We start from the raw sequence: 26,822 nt of genomic DNA, 5'->3' as shown, positions 1-26,822 counted from the left end.
CGAGGGTTTGACCAAGAGAATTTCGGAGAGAAGAGGAGGAGCAAGAGGATGGAGGGAGGGAGGGAGGGAGCTGGGAGACGAAGTTTGGTTCTCAGTGGAACCGCTGGACTCCAAATCTTGGATCCCTGCTGTCCCGGATTTCAATCTGGAAGAGGAACAGAGAAGTGAAGAGAGACGGGGTCAGGACGGCTGCAGCAACATCTTAGCCGAGAGAGACAAATAGACGAGTTCGGGAAGAAATCAGGGGAGAGAGAGAGAAGACAGGAGGAAAAGAGCAAGACTCATTCATGCCCTGTGTGCTTTACACTGGACCGAAGGCTGCTTTCAACACTGACACCATCAGTTGTTTTATGGATGCTAATTCAATGTGCGCTGATGACTTCAAGAGGGTCAAAACTACATTTGATGTAACTTCCAAAAACAGCAACCTAGCTGTGGGTGGGCCTGGTTCCACCCACTTAGCACTCAGGCCAATCAGAAGGCTTTCTTTTTTTTGATGGACCATCCAGTGACTAGCAGTCAATGAAGTTGACTATGAACAAAAAAACTCAAACAATTCTTCTTTTTCTTGTCTTGTTAAGGCTACCTGATTGGTCTAACTTTTGGAGTGGCAGATTGCCAGATTGGGAGCAGCCCCTCTTCTTTCACTCGGTGTACAACTAGTGTGTCGCTTTAACAAGTGACCATGTTAACTGGTGTCTCTCAGCTGAAAGCGTTGTGGCTACTTGTAGTTATGGCTGTCGCCATCTTGTTTTTTTGCAACCAGAAGTGACACGCCAAGGTGGGGCTAAGTACAACTGAAAGCTGAACAAGACGATCATAGGCAACCAAAATGTTACAATTAACTTTCATGAACTGAAACACGCTGTGAAAGGGTTAAAGTTCTAAGACGAAAAACACAGACAACTCTCAGACCGGACCATGCAGTTGTAGTGACCTGTCAATCACTGTGTAGCCCTGCCCTAAAGCATACTCTGCTTTATGGTCTATTTGACTCTAAATGGACCATCATTTACTAAATGATCATGATGCTGTATTGAAGAAGACTTGAAACTAGAGATTGAGACCATAAACTCATGTTTACAGAGGGAATAAATCAAGAGAGAAGTAGAGTCATTTTCTCATAGACTTCTATACAACCAGAGGAGTCGCCCCCTGATGGACAGTAGAGAGAATGCAAGTTTAAGGCTCTTCCGCATTGGCTTCACTTTTCAGCCCCGGATGTTGTTGCCTAGTGAATGAAGCAGCACAAAAGGCTCAAGGGACATCACTTGATTGTCCTTAATGCAGAACACCTGTGTCAGTCAGTTGAACTTGTGTGGCTTTTGTTCGCCCTCTTAAGCAAAGAATTAGGGAACACAGTGAAAGTTCCATAAGATGCAAAGATATGAATTATCTTGTAACCTGTCACTCTTCAGGAGATTATGGATCCAGGCCTTAGGAGCATTGCAACTACTGGCTCCTAATAATGATTTATATGAATGTACTATTATACATTCTATATTCTCTATGTTTGATGATGGCTGAAGCCTGATGTTTACACAGGATTTATCTCCATTGTTGCTTATTCTACATGGAGATTTTATGTAATTTGTATATATTAATATGCTGCTAAGTGTTTCTTGACTATCTCTGTACTGTAGACACTGTGTCTTTAACTTGTATTCCATCATGCCCAGGACTACACTTCCCTTGTTGAGCCACACAGATTCAACTGACTGACTCAGGTGTTCTGCATTAAGGCTAATCATGTGATGCCCCTTAAGCCTTTTGTACTGCTGCATTCACTTGCCACCTGTTCTTGCCTTGAAGAAGGTCTCTCATTGACAGCTTGCTTAATTAATGTAAAGATTAAAAAATGTATATCAAATCAAAAATCATCGAAAAACAAAGCAGTTGGCTTAAGTTCATCTCAAAAAGATGTCATGAGGAGCAAGAGGAAGAGAATTACCCTCAAGACCCACTTATGCGCCGGTTTCTCCTCAACAACTGCCAAGTAATGACTGTCAGTCGCATAAAAAATGGCATAAGGTCATGAACTCCTTTGAAGGAGACCATAATTAAATAATCTCTGCGTTCAACACCAAGCCCCATCGTCTCCTGCTGTAATCATCAACAGTAAGCTAATTTAAAATGTTGGACTGCATTGGCCCATTTCAATAGGAATGTTTGTGTTCGGTGTACAATACTGATATTATGCTGATGCTGCGTCTGCTGTTTGTGTGTGTGCGTGTGGTTTATAAGTAACATTATTGGGCATACTGATGCTGGTGTACTTGATTAATGATGCTGTTGTGTCTGTCATGTGTGTGTTTGAATATGTGGACGCCGTGCTGTGAGCTGTTGTTAATGTTCACGTTGTTGGTGCCTACAATTACCTCTGATGCTGATTTATCAGACTTGTATAATTAAACAGTGGTGCATTCAGGCAAGTATAGTGATATGCGCCTATTTTGGTCCACATATGTGTTTCAGAACTTATTAAGTATCCTATGATTGGTCTTGGATGGACTAAGCTTACCTGATTTCCCCAGTGCCCCCCCCCAAAAAAAAAAAACCCCCCCCACCAAAACAAAGATCCAAAAATCCAGAGCCGGACCCATGGCCCATCGCTGCCTCCTACTGTTGTGGCTGACATGTTAGCAAAAATTTGCCCACTTCACATCCAACAGTCACAGAGCAACAGTATCGTCATTTTTTTGATGGTCTTCTCTGCGCCTAATCTCCTTGTGCTGCTTTGCTCCATTTGGCTGCAGATGGAAGTGGGAGAGGCGGCAGAAGGGCTCTGACATATGAGTCAGTGCGAGCCGAGATGAAAAACAAACATAAAGAAACATACTAATGCAATGGGCTTGAAAGGTCACACTTTTAATACATTTCCTCTCACAGTTTTCCAGACTCCCCTTTCAACAACTGCTTCTTTATTCGCAGCATTATCTAGGGAGCGTTTGGTTTTTCTTTTTGTTTGAAATGTATAATCTCAAAATGGCATTTTTTTATGTCATGTTGATTTGATCCAACACAAAATCCAAAATATATATTAAGAATTCAATAAGACACGAAAGGATAGTCAAATAAATAATTGTATTAGTGGTTTTTCCTCTAATAAACAAACACTCCAATGTGAACTACCATAAGGCATTTCAATAATAAGGTCATATTGAGGACCATTTAACTCAACCTTCAGCTAAGTTAACCAAGCAGCAATCAGATTTTCTACCCTAACCCTCCATCATAACCCCACTCAGGAGGAAACCTCCTGTTTGGCTGGGTGGAGGGATGGGGTTGATGATGGTGATAATCATTTCTGTAGCACGTTCAGATGGTTCATCCTCCAAGCAAGCCAGTTTAATAACATTATAAGAATGTTTGGAAAAGGGTGGGCACTTTTCAAAAAATACTTGAATGATTGGATGAACCATCTGTCAATCAAACTCTTATTGAAGCCAGTCAGGTGAGGAGTTGAAACGTCTTGTCCATCTAGAAAAGCCTTCAGTGTTGGTCTCTGCTCTTCTTCCAATGAAGAAATACTCAGTTCTGATATAACTGATGCTAATGTGGCTATGCTAACCTCTTTATTAGCCGCCATTGTTGTTTAGAACCAACATTCACCTCTTTGTCTCCAATTTTACTGAACCATTGGTTGTTAGCATTAGGGACTGTCCTGTGATCTTGTGATCCTGCTATTCTCACGTGATCTCGCCATATCGCAAGAATCCAGCTGCCATACATTGTCACTTAACACACCAGACAATAATCAATACACTTCTCTGACTGAAAAGGGTAATACAGCCAGGGACACCCCCTGGAACATACCTACTGGTTAAACTGTCTGTGCTTGAGGCTCTGAAACTTCTGCTACCACCCCAGTTTGTGACTTGAGTAAGATTCAAATGTCAAAAGTTAAGCTCAACATTCAAAACTTTCATTTTTACCGATAAGGCGGATGCATCAGTCCACGACAATTGTTGCTCAGCAAACACTCCCAACAACATATTATGTACTCAACTGTATAGATGGAGAGGAAAACACAAGCAATAGCTTTTTCTTAAGATCTTATTTTTCCAATTCACATTGCCATTTAAATGTGGCCCAAACCCACATATCTCACAGGTAAGGCGTATTGGCTTTAGTACTTTCATGCGAGCTGCCTTCCAATGCTGTCTGATGAAGGTGAATGAAGGTGGTGTTTGGGTTCTCGTCCCTGCTCTTGTGGCTGATGGATTGAGCTGCTGATATAGGTTCAGTGTTCCACCGTGTTTTCTGAGCTCAGTTCGGCTCATTAACATCGGTAACCAATATTTCATTCACACCATCAGTGGCATTAAACACAACAACATCTTCTATTACAAGGAAGTAAATCCAACACAGAGACGACATAAGGAGATAGACAAGGGTTCACAGTGCATTGCCCTTTGAAAGACAGGGGAGAGGACAGCAGTTTCTCACAAAGAGGTAACTGATACAAGCACATGCAAGGGTGACATGCTGCAGAGCCGGATCAACACGTCATATCAACTAATGGGGAAAACTGGTTTGTCTTACTCCGTCCATTCGTAGAGTGGAGCCGAGATGGAGCTAAAGGAAGGAAGCAGTTATAAAATAAGATAATCATGGTTTATTTCTTTTTAGAAACGTCTGTATAAATCAAGGTGATCAAGCGTGTATGCTATTTTAAGCAACTCAGTGTGTCACATTCTCACTAGCTGACACCGGGAGTTGCTCTGTGTTTTCCTACTAGTGGTTTTGCATCAACTGGTACAGGTGGGAATAACCTCCTTCAATGGTCCAGATCAGATTCAAACTAACAACCTTAAATTCACAAGCCCAGTTTCATGGCTTATGACCACCCCTGTTAACTATTACTCAAGGTGGGGAAAAAATGGTAAAAAGGCTTCAAATGTCAGGACACCAAGGATGTAATATGATGAAGTTACCCACAGTGAGAGTTGCTTTCTGAGAGCATACACCAAAAACGGTTAGTTTACAGTGTTCAGTCTTCCACATTTTTGAGCATTAGTCCCTCTCTGGCCGAGCCAGCTGATTTCCTGCTGACTCCTCACACACATGAAAATAATTTACTGATACAGCTTCTGGAGACTTGCTAGCCTAATGGATTCAATTGTGACAAAACAAGCCATTGAGTCTTTGTGGCGCTCAGAAAAAATATTAAACATTTCTTTGATAATGTTTGTCTATTGTGAGAAAGCACTTTTCAGACAATAATTGATCTGCATTAGGGAAAATGTAGGATCCAGTGTGTTTTTAAGCTGGCCACATACAAGAGACTAAAAGTCTGGATTTCATTTTGACCATTTATTTCAAATCTGGCTCTTATCAGTCCCCCCACCTTGCTGAAGTACAATGCTAAATTGCTGGGGTACCCCTTTAATTTGTGGGTCAAGTTCTTGTTCTTTATTGGAGTTTATATATGTCGGACTTCAAATCTAAACATTCACATCTGGTCAAAATGCTACTTTTCCAAGTTACCTGATGTAACCTTCAACTGCTACATATACAGTAACCTATACACATCTTCATAGTCAGAGTCTTACATACAGTTAATTAGATGGTGGCCTGCATGCTCCCAGTCTGGAGAAGCAGACAGGAGTACCGGCAAGGGAGCTACTGCGTACTGATGTGGACGTCACGGTAGTTGTGATCTGAAGAGTTACACGATAACACAAACAAACTAACCGATTCCACGCAGTGGTAGACCAGCAACTCCTCTGTTCTGTGAGATAAATAACTGTTTATGTCAATGGAGTCTTGTGGCTTTGAAGACAGCAAAAATAAGGGCTTCAGTTCCTCGTCCAAAAAGGATGGTCTGATAGTAATGTAAAGCAATGAAAATATTCTAAATTTATTGTGCACTTAAACTGATATGGATTGTTTTAGTGCCTTACTCATTATATGCGAACGAGCCCACTTAAAAAAATCCAAACTAAGCCAGCAGTTATTCCCAAACCTGGCACAGCTAACTTTGACTCAGCTAGCGCTAGTGTTCAGATTATGGGCTTACTTTCGTAACCAACATAACTGCTTTCTGCTATCTGCTGAGTGGGGGCTCCATTTAAAAATGTTTTTATAAATAATAATAATAATAATAATAATAATAATAATAATAATAATAAATAATAATAATGAAGTCACACTTTAATTCTGCTTTGTCTTTGAAGAAATTACCAAAACAATAATTATATGTGATTGTCTTGATTGTCTTTTCTTAGTATCTTCTCTGTGTACATAAACACAACTTTATATGTATTATGTTCTTTGAACAATGACAAACTTTTGTTTTCCAGCTCCCCATCTACTTCAAAAAAATATATGCAGAATAAAAGCTGGAAACGGTTTAAAAAAACAACAAAACAATATTAAAATTAATCTTTTAAACATGTAGGGTCATTTAGAGTACTTCCTCTTGTAAAATACTGAGAGGTAGAGATGGTTTTCTTCATACTCTGCTCTTTTAACTATTCATTTTTTATGCACAGCGGCTCATGTCACATTTGTGTTTGTGGGAGTTTATTTTTGTACATCAGCTTGGCTTGTAATTAGGAGGTTTGTCCTCTCTCTTTCTTTGATGCTGACGTACACACACAGAGAAGCTGGAGGGCCTGGTGCACGCAGCAATCGCACTTCTCAGAGAAAGGCCCTTTACTTGACGTCTCCTCCCGCCTCGCAGTAGGCCATGCTCTTTTGGAAAAGCATTGTACCCAAGGATGTCTCCTACAACACGCCACCACCTTTTGTTTTCACTGCTAATTCCATCTCTTCTTTTACCCCTCTGCCTCAGAGCAGCCCTTTAAGCCTGCTCCCCGAGTGGGATATATCACTTTACCCTTTAATGGTCTCTAATGTGTTATCTGACCTAACACCAGTTCTCTTTAGCTGAGGTGAGGCTGCACTCACTGTGACATTTTTTATGTCAAAAGTTCGGCAGTTACCTGCAGTATTACTCTGCCATGTGATGGACTGAGACACATTAACACTCTCCACATGATAACAGAAAATATACAGTGAAATGAATGTTCAGATACACACTGTGCCATGCATTAGCACACACAGACCATTCACATCCATGACACCACACACTCAAACAAAAACACTAACAACAACAATGTGAACTTACCCTTGACACAGCAAAATCTGTAAAAAGGTCAAAAAGAGTAAGATTAATATATTTCCTTTACCTGGAAGCTCAATTTCATGTCAATCACTGCAAAGGCTACAGTGCACACGTAAACTATATATAGTACTTTAGTGGTATCTCAGTGGTCCTCTTCTCCACCAAAACACTTTCCATTTACCAACCAAGATACTGAAGGGTGGAAGATTTATTTATTTATTTAATGCATTTACCATTCAAACAAACAAAGCCATAATTAGTAGTAGTATTTCTATTGTATTACACTGGCTGCATGAATATAGCCACATACCTACGTCCCAATGCACCCTTTACTGTCTGTAGGAGACTCACCCACCTTTCAACTAACTCCAATGATAACCCATCCACGTCATTATTAGACAGGCAGGTGACATAGTATAGAGAGCAAGAAAGTGTCCGGGGGACAGCATCATATCACGCTTACAGAATGCACAATGACACCTTTAACATTAACGTTGTGAAACGTTGGATAGGTTTAGACAACAAAACTACTTGGATAAGGTTAGAAAAAAGATTATAGTGTGTGTTAAAATAACAACGCAACAAGACAACCTAACGTGACAACCTAATGTAACAACGTAACGTTACAGCATTACGTAACAATGTAACCTAACAACATAACCTAACAACATAACAAAGAAACGTGACAACGTGACAATGTGACAACGTGACAACGTGACAATGTGACAACGTGACAATGTGACAACGTAACGTGACAACATTTTTCCTGGCGACTGTTGATTGACTTTCTATTCATTTTTGTCCAGACTTGACTTCATTAACTCAAACTGGAGAGACTTTTGGATCAGAAGGGTGCAGTATGTGCTATAACACATGCCACATGTATGATGGCAGGCATCTATGCAAATGTTTGCATGAAACCTGCTCATGTTTACATACTAAGGTATACAAAAGATACTTTACACAGAAAGGAATGAGGACAGAGAGAGATAGAGAGAGAGAGACAGTGAGAAAGAGAGGCAGACATAAATAGACAGAGACATATGCAGTGAGAGGAAACCAAGGCTTCTTCCTTCTGGAATCTGACACGTTACCATGGTAACTAACTCCACACACTCGGAGGAATTGGGGGAGTTTATTTCTCTTAAGGCAGCTCAACACAATCTTCCCCTTCTCTGATGATATTCTTCTTCGCAACACCGGTCATACACAAACCAAAACTACGACCAACATCTGTTGTAATGCAGCAGCCATAAATATGAACCACACAGCTGAAGAATACACTGTATTCAAACTTTACATAAGAGAGATGACAGACTCAAATAACACCATTATATCAATTAAATAATTTTCTTTCAGTTATAGGACAAATACATTTTGTGCTAAACCGGCAGAATATGGCAGAAAATACATAAAATGTGCCAATAATTCATTCTGACATTTTATGAGATGAACGTACTAACATGCGGAAACCCGATTCCGACAAATGCAGCATGACTTACTAAACTGACATTTTCAAAGGAGTTGAGATTGCATGCATATAAAAAAATATCACCATAATCAATTGCTGTTAGTTGCTTTAATTATTTTTTGTTTTGCAGCAAAAGAAAAACAGCCCAAAGACATTATGACATGCAGAGGCCACAGCCACCTCTATAATATATTAGAATGTACAATCTACTTGGTCAGGTTAGTAGTAGGCATTCATTATGTAATTAACATAAAAATCTTTGGTTGAATTAGTCAACGTTGACTTGGTTCCACACAGGACATAAACAGCTGGCTTCTTGGTGAAAGTTTGAGTTTGTTTGCTAGTGATGCGACCTTAGCGGCCTTTCGACATTGGCTAGTCAAAAACCCTGTAACTCCATTTGAGATTGATTTTGGTAAAATGTTTATAATATAATGACACACGAGAGTATCCAACTATAAATAAAGACGAAATACCACCTTTGACGACATAGTGTTCTATTAGTTTAAAAAACGAATTAATAAAAGATGTCTTTGTTTGTATTTTTCTTGAAAAGTAACCGCTTCGGACATATAAGGTTTCCGCCAGATTGCACCATTTTCTAACCATAGTTTTTTTTTTGCCTTTCTTAGCCTTTTCTGTGTCATGTAATTTGACTGAAAGTGCTTCCCACTCCTCACCCTTGTTGTCAGCCTTCAGCTCCTCCTGCAGGAAGTCGCTCTGTCGGTTGCCGAGCACGAAGGCCAGGAAGGAGAGGATAAGGGCGTCCAGGATGCCAATAATGGCCAGGATGTAGGCCCAGCGCACTGAGCAGTTGCCCAGGGCATACCTGCCGGTGTCCTCCCCGCACATGTCCCGGATCACTTCCGAGTCCCAGCCGTTTGGGAAGACCATACAGCCGATCACCAGACAAACGGCTGGAGCACAGAGAGGAAAGAATGGAGGAGCAAAGAGACAGAGAACGGAGTGGACGGGAGCAGTAAGTAGAAGGATTGATGAATGTTTAAGGAAAGTGGTGTGATGGGCATGGTGGTCACACACAGAGCAGTGTAATGGTATTAAGTCAGGATGTGTGACAGGTGGTCAAGTGACAGGGTTATGTTCCATTGAAAAGCAGCACAGGAGAGAAAATCAACACAGGAGGTGGGTCGAGGTGTAGAACAGAGCAAGAAGGAAAGTCAGGGCAATGAAACAGGAGGGTGAGGCAGGTGGGGGAGAAAATAGGAGAGGCGGGGGAGAGAACACAGAATGTTATTTTTCCATCTCACCTTGGGTTTCCAGTATCCGCCTCATCGCTCAATCTCTTCCCCTACTGTTCATCCATCCATTCATCAGTATCGTGTTTGAACCATAGACTGTATATAGGAAGTGGACGTTGTCGTCGTGCCGTCCATCCATTGGTTAGTGGAATGCCGTTTTGAAGCCTCAAGTTTGGTATTTTGTCCGTTGCTAATCAACCAGTTAATGAAAGTGATCTTGTTTGGACTGCGGACACCGCTTTTTATGACTCTAGTAGCGACCTGTCAATCAAGAGGTAACCCTGCTTTATGTTCTATTTGACTCTAAATGGAGCATAATTTACTAAATGAACATCATGCTGTATTGAAAAAGACTTGAAACTAGAGATTGAGACCATAAACTCATGTTTACAATGTTTACTGAGGGAATAAATCAAGAGAGAAGTAGAGTCATTTTCTCATAGACTTCTATACAACCAGAGGAGTCGCCCCCTGATGGACAGTAGAGAGAATACAGGTTTCAGTGCACTTTTTCATTTGCTTCACTTTTCAGAAACGGAGGTTGCCCTCTGATTTGAACTGAGAGAGACAGAGAGTAGAACTTGAAGCAGAGAGGGATAAAGGGTGAAAGGAGAGGAATAACTAAAGAATGCACAGCAACAAGGCTTAAACTGATAGAGTAGAGACACATCAAACTCAGCCACTGTCATATTATTTAAAACTTGTATTTATGGAATAGTTCAGGATTTTGGGAAACTCGCCTGAATAATCTAACGATCCTATAGGTTTATGTTATGACCACCAGATTTCATTACTTCAAACTAGTTTAAGAGAAATCACGTTTTTTGGTATGGAAGACTCAACCCTGTCTCCTAAAAATAACGTCCCTCAATTACGTTTTGAGGGTAACGTATTTACGGCGGATTAGGGTCGCAGTTGTACACAAGTGATTAACCAAGCAAAACAGAAAAACAACGAAACCACTTGGTTAGGTTAAGTGGAAGATCATGGTTTGGCTTAAAATAAGTTTGTTTTTTTCATTTAAGTAACGGAATTAAACATTTTAATAAAATAGAATGTAATCCGTAATTCTTGAAATGTACCCATGACATGCAGCTGCAGTGGTGTTGGAGGAGAAGCCGATGCTTCATTGTTGAATTTGTGAACAAAAAACAAATTGAACAAAGTCCATTGATTAAAACTGCCGAGGTATTTCCTCTTCCTCTAAACATTCTGCATTCTAAATGTTTGTATTATACATATCCACGTTATCAGATGGCCTTTAGTGTTTGTTTGTCTGTGCATACATTTTTTTATCCTTTTCTTCTGTGGAATGACCATGTGTCTGCCCATGGTCCCATAAGGCCGGAGTAGTCCCCTGATGTGTAGAGGGTCCAGCTGAGACCCGGCTGGCCCTAACAGATGGGTCCCTGAATGCTTCATTTACTGGACCAGCGCTACCGTTGAGAGCCGTAGAAACGACGTTGAAACGTTGATATACAGGCTCAATGTGCGTAGGGACATACGGGACTGTAGGTCTCAGCTGAACACAGGAAATCCCTACAGTCTCTGAGAGGGGTTTGGACTATGGTTTGGACTACGGCACTTTATAGACTATGGAATACAGTAAGTATCCGTAGGTTAGAAGTGAACACCAATTTTTTCTATTAACCAGAAGAACATATCAGAGCACATGCTTGTATCAGGGCAACATGTTAAAGACAACAAAACAGCTTTTATTTGCACAGCACGGTAAGAATGCTTAATCATTACATCAGCACGTTGCATTAGTTAATTGAAGTCTAATATCTGGTAGGTCACAAACTGGCACATGTCTTGGGTGATCAAATCGCAGCTCCAAGTGATGGTGTGATTCACCCAAGACACATTGAGGATGCATAGACATCTGATCCCTCAGACCACATTCAGTAGTGTCTCCAGAGACACCTGAATGATGACGCGACACTTTTTCTTCTCTAAGCGAGGGAATAGAATATTTTAATTTGCGTTATCCCGATCAAATTTAATTTGAAGATCCAATTACCAGACATATGTCATGCAAGGGAGCCAATGAAAACAAATGCAAAGTGGTCATATCAACATTTAAGGCGTGTTAATTGATTCATGACATCAACTCATGCATTGAGTAACATGCGAGAAAACATTCCACCTTTAAAGTTGCCAGTAGCCCTTGAGCAGCACAGTGAATCACAGCAGATACCTCTCACTTAGAAATAAGAATTTCCTGTTGTCATGGTATAAACTGTTTTAAAGCACTCGTGATCATATTTTGACAAAAAATTTAATAAAAGGATGATTGAGAGAGTCAAAGAGGGAGATCAAGGGCCGTTCTGGTGACATTGTGGTCGGGGCCACATGCCGCATAACTGCAACACTCCTGGTTTGAATTTGGCTGTGGAGCTTTGCTGCATGTCATCCCTCTATATCATGTTTTCTGTCTCCACTGTACACTATGAAAAAAGGGCAAAATATTATAAAATATATTTTTTACACTTTACATTAAGGTCCTTGTAATAAGCGGTAGTTAATAGATGATAGGGCCCTATAAGTCCTCAAAAGATACTTATTAACATTATTAAGCGTTGATAAGACTATATAAGTGTTAAGGATAGCATCATATACATGTTTATTGTCAAACATTAATTATACTCACCTTTTGACTCTGTTTTGGTCTCCACCAGCTTCTGAGAACAATAGCCGGCTCTTAATCCCCCAAATGCTCCACTATGTTCACCTGCTAAGGTGTGTTACAGGAGTTTATCAGAGCTTTTTTCCACTGAAAACAGCTGCCTGGAAAGACTGAATCAAAAGTAAAGTTTTGGGCCGTAAAACGAAAAAAGCTCTTTAGTGCTGTAGAGTTGGGCCATAATTCTCCTCACAGAAATATTTGAGATGACCACAACCTCTTAACAGCACATTACATGTCAGCGGCATGTAATGAGTTAAAAGTGTAGTTTAAAAGACAAGATGATGGTTTGGGTTCAAATTCTTTACGTAGCCAACAATTTAAAACAATTCAAAATTGACTTTAGGCTTCAAACAGGAGACACACACCGGTCTCCTGGGTGAAAATCCTGTGTTTAACCCACCCACACTGACCACCTCCCTTTGATTATGATTGTGTTGAACCTGGGAATTGGTGTGTCCACCGTGACTTTCCATTGGTATTGTGTCCTTAGTGCAGGCACTTATTAAGGACATTGTAGTAGTTTGTCATGAGAAATGAGACAAATTCAAACTGCTCTGCATTCTCCCAAAGACAACATTTCAAAGTCACAATGGTTAAAGGCGTTTAAGTAAAACAGAGCAGGCACATTGGCAACTGCATGTTTTCTGTTATTGCTGTTTGGTTCAGATTTCTAAAACTCCTTGCAGCACTGACTCATGTGAGGTTCGGGTCAGTGTTACAAGCTCCTGAACTTGTCTCTATAATGCCAGCAGACATATTAGAAATTTGAAGTGTGTTGCCTCTGTGTTTACTGGCACACTGAAAACGAGACATCCAGTTTCCTGCAGTGTGCGTTGGGAGCATCCCCAACAGGTTTAATGTGGTGTGAAGAGTTTGTGTGTTCCCGGTGGTTTTCCTTTAGTCCTGCCCAGCTGTCAGAAGTGAACAAGACTCACTCTTAATAATTAATTGAGCCTCATTCATATCTGTTACACTGCCCAGCAGCTAACCCTTCCCTCTACATGTGTGTGTGTGCGTGTATGTGCTCATGCATGCTGTAAAGAATGAATTTGGGATTGTCTGCAAATTAGTTCACTCATGTGAGAAAGATGCGCTATTTTTGTGTGTGTGTGTGTGTGTGTGTGTGTGTGTGTGTGTGTGTGTGTGTGTGTGTGTGTGTGTGTGTGTGTGTGTGTGTGTGTGTGTGTGTGTGTGTGTGTGTGTGTGTGTGTGTGTGTGTGTGTGTGTCTGTCTGTATCTGTGTGGCCTGGCATTCTACATCACACATGATCCCTGGTAGCTCCTCTTCCAGTCACTAAACCTTCTATTTGCACACTTTCACTCTACAATAATAATATACTGACAACAGCGGCCTATACAACAGCGTATTATGGCCCAAAAAATAACAATTATGGAGTCTAGAGATGGGGGTAATATTAGGAATATTCAATTTTTTCTCAACTTTAATCTCAGAGTTATATTTCTCGGAATATTACCCCTCTCCTGTGACTCTGTAACTTAATTTGTATTTATTTTTATCTATACACCATAATAGACTTTGCATAATCTTTATTGTCTTGACTAAATGAGTGGGATATCCTTAAGGGCATTATTAAACTATTCCCCCTGAGATCCACACAAACTATCAATGTTACTAACTTCCTTATTTAGTTCTCAAAAGATAGTCTCTGAAGTTTCTGTGCGTCACATTTTTAGTTAGTGAACCATGAACGCATTATCGTTAAAGGTTAAATTTCCTAGACATGACATAAAACAGCAAGGGAGAATTAATCTTCTGGAAGCTAGTTTATCCTCATCAGGGAGGTGGAGAGGGTGTGCATGAATTAACATTGAAAGAAAATGTAGTTTTTAATTTTGAGAAATATTGGTATTGATTAACACCACTAGTGTTAATCCATACCTGAGTCTTATTTCAGTTGTGGCCTCTAGTTCCCTAAGGATACACCATAGTACATCTCATCCTTAGGAGAAGTGGACCCTGCTATTAAGACTATCAACAGAATCCACTATCCATGGACTTGTGTTTTAGTTACCAGTATTTCTATCAATGCATCACTTAATTTTAAATTGAGATATTGATGTTTAAAAATCCTTAAGTAGATATGTAGTTGAAGAAACAACATTTATGTAGGATTTCATTTGTGCTCAAGAACCTAATTTCTCTGCCATGTGTGCACATAACAGGGCTTCTGATTGGGTATTTAAAGCGCACATAAGGTAGAGCGCTTGACCCGCAACCACAAGATAGGTGATTCGAACCCCTCTACAGACAACATGCCGAGGTGTCCTTGAGCGAGACACCTAACCCCAAATTGCTCCCCGGGCGCTTCATTGCAGCCCACTGCTCCTCCGGGATGGGTCAAATGCAGAGAATTGTAATTTCCCCATTGTGGGACTAATAAAGGCTTAATTATTATTATTAAAAAAGAGACTTGCTGAGTCATCAACATAGCCAAAAAATGTGATTGAATTGTGGACTTTAAAGACCGATGTTTCTGACCCAAAAGTTTGTTTCATTGATATGATTTGTTCTAGCCTTATATCATGCTTGCAGAAACGCACAATGACACGTCACTGCACTTTGATAAACGATTGCTTACGTTTAGAAAAAGATCATGCTTTGTATTCTAATACTAAGATAATCATGTAACTGCCATAAATAAACAACATCCACCTTTAGCACACTTTATTAACGTTTTGTAACAAGAGTTAAGTGAAAGTTTACTTTTGGTTTCACACAGAAGCGAACATCAGGCTCCTGGGTGAAAGTCCTGTGTTTGTTTCTTTTAATTTTAATCATCTAACTCATGTACTATAGAAAAATGGAGATGTCTTCAGAAATTAGTTTTAGGCAAAAATAGGCAGTAGGCATTAAAAATGTTTTATCAAATAGTGCTGTTTCCATACAGCTTTTCAAATACAATACTTCAAAATATATGCACAAAGATATGTGAATGGAAACTCGACAAGTGTCATATAAAATGTAAAATAAGATGAATTTGTGTAATTTCTCTTCCTCTACTGCTGTTAGAGGTGATGCTGCAAAAGTTCTTGAATTTGAATTTTACAGCATAATGTCCAATTGTCTCTATGAAAATATTTACACTTTCACAAGACCCAACTCCAGAGTCCAGTTGAGGGGTACCAGCAAAAACATGCAGGAGACAGTCTTTATGACCTCTGGTAGATATCTCTGATTCAACTCCATCAACCATTATCACTTTGATTCCATAAAAAACTGTATATTGGGAAAGCTGTAATCTCTGTGAATCATTTCTAGCTTTGGGTGCTTTGAGCTGTTTTGGAAACCTTTTACTTGCCGTTTATTTGATTCAGTAACTGTTATTAAACCATCTTGATGGAATCTCTAGTGGTGGTGATAAAGCTGAGAGGTGTTCTCATAAATGAAAAGTAGAGCTTTGGCTGTTTTGTAGGAATAATGTATTTCCGCTCAATAAAATCCACTGTGGATTTTGTCGCCCTAGTAACAAAGAGGGTTGGAGGGTGCGGGTTATTGTGAGTTGATTGCTTTATCCCTCCATAAATCCCTCTATCCAACACTTTGATCCAGGGCAACTAAAGGCACGTTTATTACTAAATTCACTTGATGAGTGGTGTCTGATAGAAAAATTGCAAAATTTCCATGAAATTTGATGTGAACATTCACGGCACCCATAGGATGAAACCTTATGGTTTCTGATATCCCCCAACTAGAACCATCATCAGGACAGAAGTTGTATTTGTATTCAAGGTATATCCAAATCTGATGTGAGGATTACCTGGAATGTGATTTCATACACTGTAGTAATGCACTGTAAATCATATCCAGCCCACATAATCAATTTGTTATGTAATCCACATAATTGTGGACCAGGACAGGTGACATAGTATTAAGAGCGACAAAGTCCGTGTAGGTAAGAGTTTGGGATGGAAGGGCGGGCCTAAAATCTATGAACATTAACCCAAGAGACCGCCGTTTGTGTCTTGTGTGAAACCAGAAGTCAACGTTGAATTTTTGTGACATAACATCCATAAATTGATTCCCTCATTTCACATGTAAATCCCACCTTGTTATATTTAGCTATATTATCATTAAATGAGAGATGGACTTCAAAGATTAAAGTGCTATGTTGAAGCTAGAATGCACAGTGCTGAAGAAAGAACTATCCTATCCTGGACAGAAGTCTTAATTTAAACCCATGAATTTATGTAATTTTATCTTATCACAACACATTCCCTAGTGTATTATATCTTAAAGTATATGGGGGCCAGGTGACGCCATGGGGCGGGGGTTAATTATGTGGGTATGTGTGTAGGCATTTCCTCTCGGATTTGTTGTCTGTTCTCACTCATAGCTCAGCTGGTAGCTGAAGTCCCTGTCGTACTGTAGAGCATTTATGCTTTTGCTCATTAACAGTTATTTGTGAACTTCACAATAGTTGTGCAGAACAAATTAAGAATAAATTAGAAAAGGAAACTCCTCCGTTTTGGGTCCATCCCTCTCCTCAAAGCCGCAAACCGTGACTTCAAACGTCCGCTCTGTAGGGCTCATGACGCCGCTGGAGACGGCGATCACTAATTCCTACAAAAACAGCTTGGCGTTTGTTTGTTTTCTTCCGGAGAAGGGTCACGTGATAAGGGCGTGACGAATCAGGGAAGGGCACGTCGTGACTGCTAAGACCCAATCAAGTAGCGAACATGGGTGGTAATGTCATTGTTTCCAAACTTCTCTGTTTTGGCCTATCTACACTAGGAGGTTCCCCCGACCTTTTCAAACGTATCCTTCATCGGGAGAGTTTTCAACTCTCTCTAGCGCTAAAACTCTCTAGGCCTAAGTGTCCTGTGCTCTTGCATTTTGCAGAGGGCGGGGCTAACAGACAGGCTCATTGAACACATAACGTATGCAGACTGCGGCAGATAAAGAGAGATAAAGTTGTCGGTACCGGTTAATAATGAAAAGTAATATATGTGTATGCTATATACGTGTATACTAATGCTGTATGTTTCTACGGTAGCCCAGAACAGACAAACCAAACACTGTGGTTCTCTTACATGCTTGGCAGTTTCAGTTGGTTCAAATCTGCAACCTGTCCACTATCAGCCACCAACTCCTACAAACTGCACCTTTAATAAATAAAAAAACACAAATTTAATCGGATGAATCCCTTTATTCAAATTGATGATCGGATATATTTTCTGAATTTGAATTGGAGTGTAGGCCTATTGGATTAGAATCGCAGACATAACCTTTAGTGTTGATGCATAATCAAAAACGTGGGAATACTATTCCTTAAGACATTGGCTATTTCTTATTTTTGGGGTAATTTGTATGTTGATTACCATGGCAACGGTCAAAGCACCCACATGCGTCTGCATGACTGATTTGTATTAATCACACTTAGACGCACATACCTACACACGTGTCTTAATATTAATAAATAATTGCATGTACGCACATCCTTCGTGTGTGTGTGTGTGTATGTGTGTGAAATTTACACGCATGTTTGGCTGTTCAATTAGTGCGACACATGCTGCATTGGTCGATACAACCAATTATCCCTTGAGCATTGCTCCTACAGCTATCAGCACAATACAACTTCAAGATGAATGCACACACACACACACACACACACACACACACACACACACACACACACACACACACACACACACACACACACACACACACACACACACACACACACACACACACACACACACACAGTTTACCATATCATCTCCTGATCTGCTTAACATTAGATGCAAGTCACAATTCTATCAAGAATATGAAGAGGGGGGAACTAAAGAAAGAAAGCATGAGCAGATAGAGGAGGAAGAGCAAGGAAGGAGCCTAGATGAAGAACAGAGAGTGGAAAGGAGAGACGGAGAGAGTAGAAGGCAACAAGGGTGAGAAGACAGAGGGACCCAAATGTAGGAGAGGAAGTAGGGCGATGTTGCCCTGGCAACTGGCCGGACCGATGACAAGGAGGGGCGGGGGGGTAGGGGGACTGGAGCAGATAAAAAACATATCTGCCTTCCAGTTCTCAGACCCTGCTGAGGTGGCGAGACGATGAACAGACAGGAAGACAGTAAACAGGAGTGTGTTCCTGTGTGTTTGTTAAGAGGACCGATGAGTCACATGAATGAGAGCGAGTCCAAGGAGTACACAGCAGTAGCAGCAGCCTATACACACCGACAGCCAAAACACAGCAAACAGCATCAACTCTTCTCTTGTTCATACGTTTCAGCAAGGAAATCTAATAAACATTACAATGTTGCTCATCTAGCGTGGGCTTTTCAACTACAATAAAAATGTTCCACATCTTTCATACATTATTGGTATACGCTATTATTCAATGAAGTTCAAACTAATAAAACCCATTTTCAAATTTTCACACTATTCCTACTACTTCACCTTCTGTGCAGCTATTTGAGGGATCTATTACCAGAAATTAAGTATAGTATTCATAAACATGTTTTCGTAAGTGTATTATCACCTGAAACTAAGAATCATTGTGTTTTTGTTAGCTAAATACGAGTCCTTCATATCTACATAGGGATCTGGTCCTAAGAGGTGAACGCTGTTAACAACCTAACCACTAGATTCCACCAAATCCTACACACTGTCCCCTTAAGCCAGTAATTCAATGTAGTAGGGTTGTCAAAAGAACCGATACAGTACTTGTTTTACGAGGGTGGGGCTTGAGACTTCGATGTCTAAAATCCCCCAAAAATGCAGTAAACTCACTTTTGACATGAGCAGGACACGCACCCTTTTTCCCCCTGATAATGTTACATTGGTAACGACAAATCGATTTGAAATCGGCGGAAGGAGAGCTTGTTTAAAATGTGTATCGGGCGGAGGTAGGTTATAACGTCATCATGGTGTGTTCAAATGTAATCTTGTAAAATGTCGTTTTTGGTAAGAAACCTGAATAAATACAGTGGTTTGAAGGAGATGTTTTCACAATATAGAGCAAATTATGACATATGACACTAGCTCTAAGTGTCTATGTTATGTTTTTGTTTGTTTAGGTTGTATCAAATTGGTTATCTAGAATTGTGGGAAATTACTGGTATTGGTAACGACTACTAATCGTGACTCCAGCGTAGTGACGACATTCAGCATCTGCATTTCTTCTTCATATAAAGTCCTTTGTTTGCTGACCTCCTCTGATGATGTCTGTGCTGTTGTGTAGATTTTCCAGCTGATTTGAACATTCCCATTTGTGCTATTTAAAGCCCTTATGACTTAACATGAGCAGTGCATTTTTTTATCCAATTAATGTCCACAGATCCACAGCGAATAAAAAATGCGATAAAAATGTGATCTTGTAACATATTGATGAATGATTCATTTCGGTCCAGCTTACACACAATAAACATAATGCTGCCGACAGACAGAGCCGATAATAGACATGCACACACATACTGTACATTTGTATATTTATAACCTTCCTTTCCATTTGTTTAAAGAGGTGCCAATAAATCTGTATATAGACTGTCTTTATGTAATGTTAGGATTGGCTGTGTGCAGTGAACTGTGTCTAAGACCGCACACACACAGAGCGGCTCGCTTGTGTATCGTCATCTGTCTCGGACCAAACACCAGATTAGAATCGACGTCACAGACGTCTCAGGTCACTTCTGAAAATAAACAGCGAACGCTCATCAGAGCAGAGGAGCCATTTCGAACAGGATCTAAACTTGACTCATATCAGTTGTGTTATTTAGTTCCCCTGATTTGCAAGTCGACTCCAAATTGCTATAGCGTTGCTGTTTGTGGATACTAACTGCTGCTTTCTATTCAGGCAACTAGACACAGTTTGTTTTCTATTGGTCTGAATTATGTGTCAGTGTTGCTTTGTGTTTCATGTAACTTTGTGCATAATTAATTTATCCAGTGTTACAGTGTACCAGTATACCAGTAATCTCATTGCCTATGCAGTTTAAAACACGTGATATATATTTACATCACGAAATATATATAACATATTCAATATATTAAATAATGTTCTATATCACTATAAATTCCACCTTTTCTATATGCCATTTTAAACATCAAAGTGATAAGGTATGATCCATTTTTTTTTTTGTTTAATCTATGGAAATGTGTGTCAGAGTCCTTCCGATGTGTGACTTGTTCAATCCGCCTGAGCTAAGGCCACGCTCTTTAACCCAGCATACACTTCTAACAAGCCACAAAATCAATAGTTATACATTAGCTGCTGATTGATGATGTGTCACTGTACGCCCTCCACATAATTATCTCCCAGCATGTGTTGGGCTGAAAATAGATACCTCCCCATGCCTACCATTAGGCAAAGGAATGCTATTCTACTTCTATCAAGGACTTATTAAAAAGCTAAACAGGTAATGATCCCTAACGGAGAGATATAACAAGGTAACACAATTACTCTTGGGTGTTAATGAGCATGGCATAGAACATTGTATGAACTGGTGAAGTGTAGTACATTGGGGAGTCTATTACAGTTTGTGAAAATTTCCTCAAACTGCGTTTCATATAATATCTTACAAAACGTAAATTTTCCTATGAAAGCCAACAATAAGTGTCAATTTCCACTTTTTACCGTAGACTGTATAAAAGAAGTGGACGTAGTCATTGTGACGTCACCCATACGTTAGTTGACGGCTGGACATTAGAGAGAATGCATGTTTAAAAAACTTCGCATTGGCTTCAATCGTCAGATCTGGAAGTTGCCACCTGCTCGTTACATGCATTCGGTATTTTCGGAATAAGCTTCCGTCTTCACAGAAAACAACAGTTAGGTTTAGACAACTAAAACCAGTTAGTTAGGACTAGGAAAAGATCATTGTTTGGGTTAAAATAACTGCACAAGTGCCGTTAGTGTAGTACGAAAGTGACAAATAAATAAACCTTGACGTCTCCTTTCACGGAGAACGACCAGGTGTTTCCTGGCTGACAGATCGCTTTTTGTTGGACGCATCCACCTACACTACCATCTGCCATGCATGCCTTTGCAGTTTTTATACTTCCTCATTTGTGATTGCATGCATAACATACCAAAATATTTTCTTTTTCACCCACGTTTGATCTAGTCCTTGTATATCTTTTGGCATACATCAACTTTCTTTCTTCAACTATCCTCTTCTAAATCATTAAATTACTTGTATATATTCTGTCAAAATACTGAAAACACTCTGAACACTCCTAATTTGCCATTCAGGAAACAAAACTACTCGGATTATTTCCACAATATTTTCATATTTCATATTTACAATAGCCTTTGATTTATCGTACATTAGAAGACAGTTTGTTTTATAGACTTTTTTAGGCTTATAATACACTTTTCACTTTACATATAAATAGAAAATAAAATAAATAGAAAGGCAGAACAATGCATCCAGGGAAATTTGAACATGCATATTCATATCATTCCAAATATCATTGCTGAGAAAACCTTTTATCCGCAGAGGTTTTGGCTCACCTCAACAGTGTCAATGTGAGGTGACATTCGAGATGGACATTTTTTTCAAGATTTGAAATGTTTGTGATATAAGCGATGCGCCTGCCTTGATATCTCATTCTTATTGTATGTTCAGGTGGTTGTAGGACAGTGGGAAAATGCCTTAATGAAACGTAATTTATGCACACAAGAATGAGGGAGAAGGAGCTGAAGGAGAGTTAGCTGTGGCTGCAGTACCCGCTCACTGTAACACACCCAAATGTGTGCTTCAGTCATAGCAGCACTCAAGCTCACTCCCTATCCAGCCATGTAAGCCTCAGGGCTTCACTCTGCTCTGTCTGACGTGGAAGTTTTGCTGAGTTTGTCAAAGTGGTCCAGGAAGTGTGGAGCGACTCAAACACTAAAAGTTATCCTTCAGCAAATATCTACTTGACTGGAGAGAGAAGGTCTCAGTGGTTAGAGCACTTATGTCTGGTGTCATTTGCACTCGTGTTTATTGTTTCAAACTCCCTGTGTTCAAATTAAATCAAAGGTATAAGTTTTCAATTATAAGAGAGTCCCAGTAAAATCCAATAACGGTCTTTAGGTTAATTTACAATATATAGATTAATTTCCATCTATAGGTTAATTACGATCTATAGATCAATTCACAGTCTTGCAGTTCATTTACAGTCTATAGATTAATGTACATCTATAAATCCATTCACATTGTGTAGATTAATTTATGGTCTTTCGGTTAATTTACAGTCTATGACTTACTTTACGGTCTAAGGATCATTTTACAGTCCAAATATCAATTTATGTCTATCGAGTAATTATGTCTATAGAGTAATTTATGTCTATTGATTAATTTACTGTCAAAAGATTAATTAACTGTCAAAAGATTAATTTACTGTACGTCTATAGGTTAATTTACGATCTATAGATTTATTTAAATCAGTAGATTAATTAATCGAGCACTGAACAAAAAGTAAAGCACCTCTTGTATTCTCGTCATTTTGACCTTTTTCTTAAAAATCAACCAGGTGGTTAACAGGTAATGGTTATCGGGCTAGTGAAAGCAAAATTAACCCAAACCGTCATCCCTAACTTGTAGCCTTACTCAATTTCCTTGATTTTTAAAAAATTTGTAGCACCAGCTTTATGCCGCTATCGCACTGTCAATTTGGTAAATGTGTTTTCCACAGTTGTCATATTTTGTCTATTTCAGTGTTCTTCCAGGAATAGTTTGACATTTTGGAGAATAGGCTTATTCACTGGCTTGCCTACAGAAGCGTATTGCATTCACATGGAACAGTTAAAATAGGATTAAAAAAAAATATTCGTCTTGCACCATAGACTACTTTACATATATATATTTTTTAAATAAGGTCCCATATTGGACACAGGAAGGGTCGGGACTTTGCCTCTCTATATATACTCAGCCAGGCGGCAACCTCCAGTTCTGCCGAGTCAAGCCAATGCGGAAGTATCTTAAAACTTGCATTCTATCTACTGACCATCAGAGGTAAAAAAAGAAGTCAGATTGTATAGAAGTCTATGAGAAAATGACTCTACTTCTCTCTTGATTTATTCCCTGAGTAAACACTGTAAACATGAGTTTATGGTCTCAATCTCTAGTTTCAAGTCTTCTTCAATACAGCATGATGTTCATTTAGTAAATGATGGTAAATTTAGAGTCAAATAGACCATAAAGCAGGGTATGATTTAGGGCGGGTTTCTGTGATTGAGAGGTTGCTGACACTACCAGAGCCGTATACAGCTTGTCTACATCACTCCTCCACATTCCAAATATAGTCACTTCTGTTCATTGGCTGCAAAAAAACAATATGCTGATGCCGAAAGCGCCAAACTCATGCCAATGGGTGACGTCATGATGACTACATCCACTTGTTATTTACAGTATATGTACTCAGCCCGCAAAAAGATTCAACAAAGCCACTTCTGATGACCCGTCAGGCTCAGAGTACTTAAATTATAATCCCTCAAAACCTGAAGAAGTTATTGTTTGGTAAATAAAGCTGTCTGGTTGAGCCTTCTCTGGCACCTTTGGAGCAGACAGTGGATTTTTCATAGAACTTGTCTGCACTGCACTATGTTGCACTGACCCAGCAAACCACCTATGGGACCTATCTTTTATAGATCGCTGAGCCCACAGCTGAGCTCGTGCAGCATTTAGAAATAGTCGCAAACATGACACAGTTTGCTCGTCAGTTAAGGGGAAAATTGGCGAGAGAGGAAAAATAGCATTCATGGATGATTCCTTATTTTTGAATTTATCTGAGCGTGAAGGGGAGCTTTCTGGAACACTGACACCTCTCTTTTACAAAGTAAGATCGTTGTTCCCTATGCTACATTTACACAAGGACAAGGGAAGAGGTACGTGCTTTTATGCGTCCAAACATTGAGCAACGTTTTTATCCCCACAGTGGAGGATTGCTGTTAAAAAAACGTTGTTTGTGCCCTCTGACATTGTGTTGTGGTCCTCGCAAAAGTTTTCTTGTGACATTTCAGAATCATGCTAAGATAAAGCAACATTAAGTTCAAATGAAGTATGAAGTATGAAGGGGTCATCAACATATTCCTTCTGACCTTTTCTGAATTAATACTGTTCTGCAGGCAGATGGGAAGACTTTGAGGGGCCAAATTTGTGCCGCAGTTTACGATCCCTGTTGTCAACGCTAACTGCTAACGTTACGTTTAACTTTTTATGCTAATGTATATGGGTGAGGGGGTCTACTGTGCTTTTAACCCATCCTGCTTGTTGAAGCTTTGGGACACTTTACATTTATAGCTACCTGTCATAGTGTTTAAAGCCTTGGTTAGCATTGTCATTGCCACCAGCTGGTGTTTCTCACTGGAATTCCATGTGTCATGTTAGCTACACTCACAACCTGTTTGCTTTGGAGGAAACACGGTGGTGTCTATTAGACCACTATTGTTTTTTATTTTTTATTTCTGCTCTAAAAATGACTTTTACTCCCTCTCTCCTCCATCTCTTCATTTCTTAATCCATCCAAGTGTCTCTTTACGTTGACCTCTCTTTGTTTTCTTGCCTCTCTCTCTGCCAGAAAGTGCAGGAAGAAGTCGATGATTTCTAAAAGTCCCACCTCCATCCTGCTGCCCTGTGGGAAGGAATAATCTAGCCATCAATACCTCCTCCCAGATAATGTCAGCCCTTCCAGACCAATGCACAATTAACCCTCCTCCCTCCACGCACAGTGAGAACACTGGAGCAATGGTTTGTGAGTAGGCCACAGGGAAATAAACTCAACAAAAAGCCACATCAAGCCTCATCTTTAACATGAAAACCATCTCCCACCTGCCATAAACACTCCTTTTTCAACACATTTGAGACCAGTTCCATCTGCATCACGTCTAGTTAATTAGTGGTTTGTGTAATTAGGAATCCACCAGGGGGATTCTTTGATGTCGACTGGGCTTGTGGGAGACACTTTTAGGCTCCGCCTGCACTGATACATAGAGTCGTTTTGTGTCTCTTTGTGGTAATTTGTGTCTCTGTGTGGTCTTTTTGTGCCTCTGGCGTTTTTCCCATTGGATGAGAGGTCCAAAGCAAACAAAATGTTTCAGAACAATGTTTTATCAAGTTTCTTTTAATTTAAAATCCCTACTCCGTTCTGCTACCCCTACCACTGATGAGTCGTTATTCCAATATTCCTCTCTAATCGGCTCAGCTGCGTCTATCTGACAGCTTATTTCACCTCCTAATACAATTACATACACAATGCAGCCTTTACACAGAGATTGTTCCAGTTTCACACTGACGAATGAACACGCTGAGTGGGGATACATACTGGAATGCATGTGCAGATTATGCATAATGTAGGCTAATCTGATAGGCAGATATGGCAACCAAAATAGAAGCTGTGATCTTTGACGCAAGGCTGCTGAAGGCATTTAATTATCATAACTCCATACAATTAAACACGTTATTTCAAGCAGCTGGATGAAAAAGAACAGGCAGTGTCAGAATGATGGTTGGAGTTTTTGGAGAAGACCCGGGGTCTCTTCCGACAAGGCTTCAAAACCTCTTTGTGTTGCAAAATGTCTGGTGACACAGCGGCATAATGACTGATGACTAAGATGTAATTTTTTTGTTTAGCATGCAGGTCACCAAACTCTCAAGGGATGTTCCTAAATGCCTGACATGATTTCCAGATTCATTTTTTAGGGGAGATTGCTTTAATTTTTTGCACTACTGATGAAGAACCAGTACAGGGCGAAGGTGGCGTTTCTGACAAGGAGATAAGATGTGGTCCTACACAAGAGAGGGGAGAGGTAGGGCCACTACTGATGCTGCTCTCCTCAAAGGGCCTCTCCCAAACAAAAAGTGTTGGGAAGTTACCCCCCCCTCAAAAAAAACAAAACACAGGTCAAAGTGTCCCCCATCCTTACCGCATAACAGCTGCATCCAGGCGCACGTCTTATACACCGTGGCGGTGTTGCAGAAGAAGAAGAGGGCGAAGCAGCCGATGCAGCCGAGGATCAGCACCATGGACAGCAGCACGAAGACGGAGGCCGCCTTGAAGGCTCCCGACGGGATGGAGGCGAAGTCGGAGAAGGTGCCCTGGCACGAGAGCTCGCGGTCGGAGTTCCCATTGCCCACGCAGTAGTGGAACAAGCCGAAGTAGCCGGCTTGCGGGGTGCTGACGCTGTCCCCAATCCAGTAGGGCTGGATGAAGACCACCACGTTGATGATGGCCAAGCAGATGGTGAAGATGGCCCACAGGACCCCGATGGCCCTGGAGTTGCGCATGTAGTTGTCATGGTAGATTTTGGAGGCTTGGTGCGAAGGCAGCAT

The 26,822-nt window shown here is 40.2% G+C and overlaps 1 protein-coding gene across 1 annotated transcript; it reads right to left on the bottom strand.

Annotated features, from left to right (window-relative positions):
• Positions 1-91: 91 nt before the first annotated feature.
• On the bottom strand, positions 92-26,822 carry lhfpl4a (LHFPL tetraspan subfamily member 4a). The gene is made up of 4 exons (XM_054616139.1): positions 26,417-26,822; positions 9,284-9,520; positions 7,136-7,152; positions 92-145 (listed from the first exon to the last, which is right to left on the bottom strand). The coding sequence occupies exons 1-4, from the start codon at positions 26,820-26,822 to the stop codon at positions 92-94; spliced, it is 714 nt and encodes a 237-aa protein (XP_054472114.1).

The sequence above is a fragment of the Anoplopoma fimbria genome, chromosome 17, assembly GCF_027596085.1.
Source record: "Anoplopoma fimbria isolate UVic2021 breed Golden Eagle Sablefish chromosome 17, Afim_UVic_2022, whole genome shotgun sequence".
Classification (NCBI taxonomy): Eukaryota; Metazoa; Chordata; class Actinopteri; order Perciformes; family Anoplopomatidae; genus Anoplopoma; species Anoplopoma fimbria.
The sequence above is the reverse complement of the archived record's forward strand: the minus strand, read 5'-3'. Positions and strand labels throughout refer to the sequence as shown.

Excerpts from the sequence above, each read along its gene's own strand:
- lhfpl4a (XM_054616139.1), bottom strand. The coding sequence starts at position 26,822 with ATGCTGCCTTCGCACCAAGCCTCCAAAATCTACCATGACAACTACATG. Across the intron at positions 9,521-26,416 it reads CTGGATGCAGCTGTTATGCG|CCGTTTGTCTGGTGATCGGC; the intron begins GTAAGGATGGGG and ends TCTGTGCTCCAG.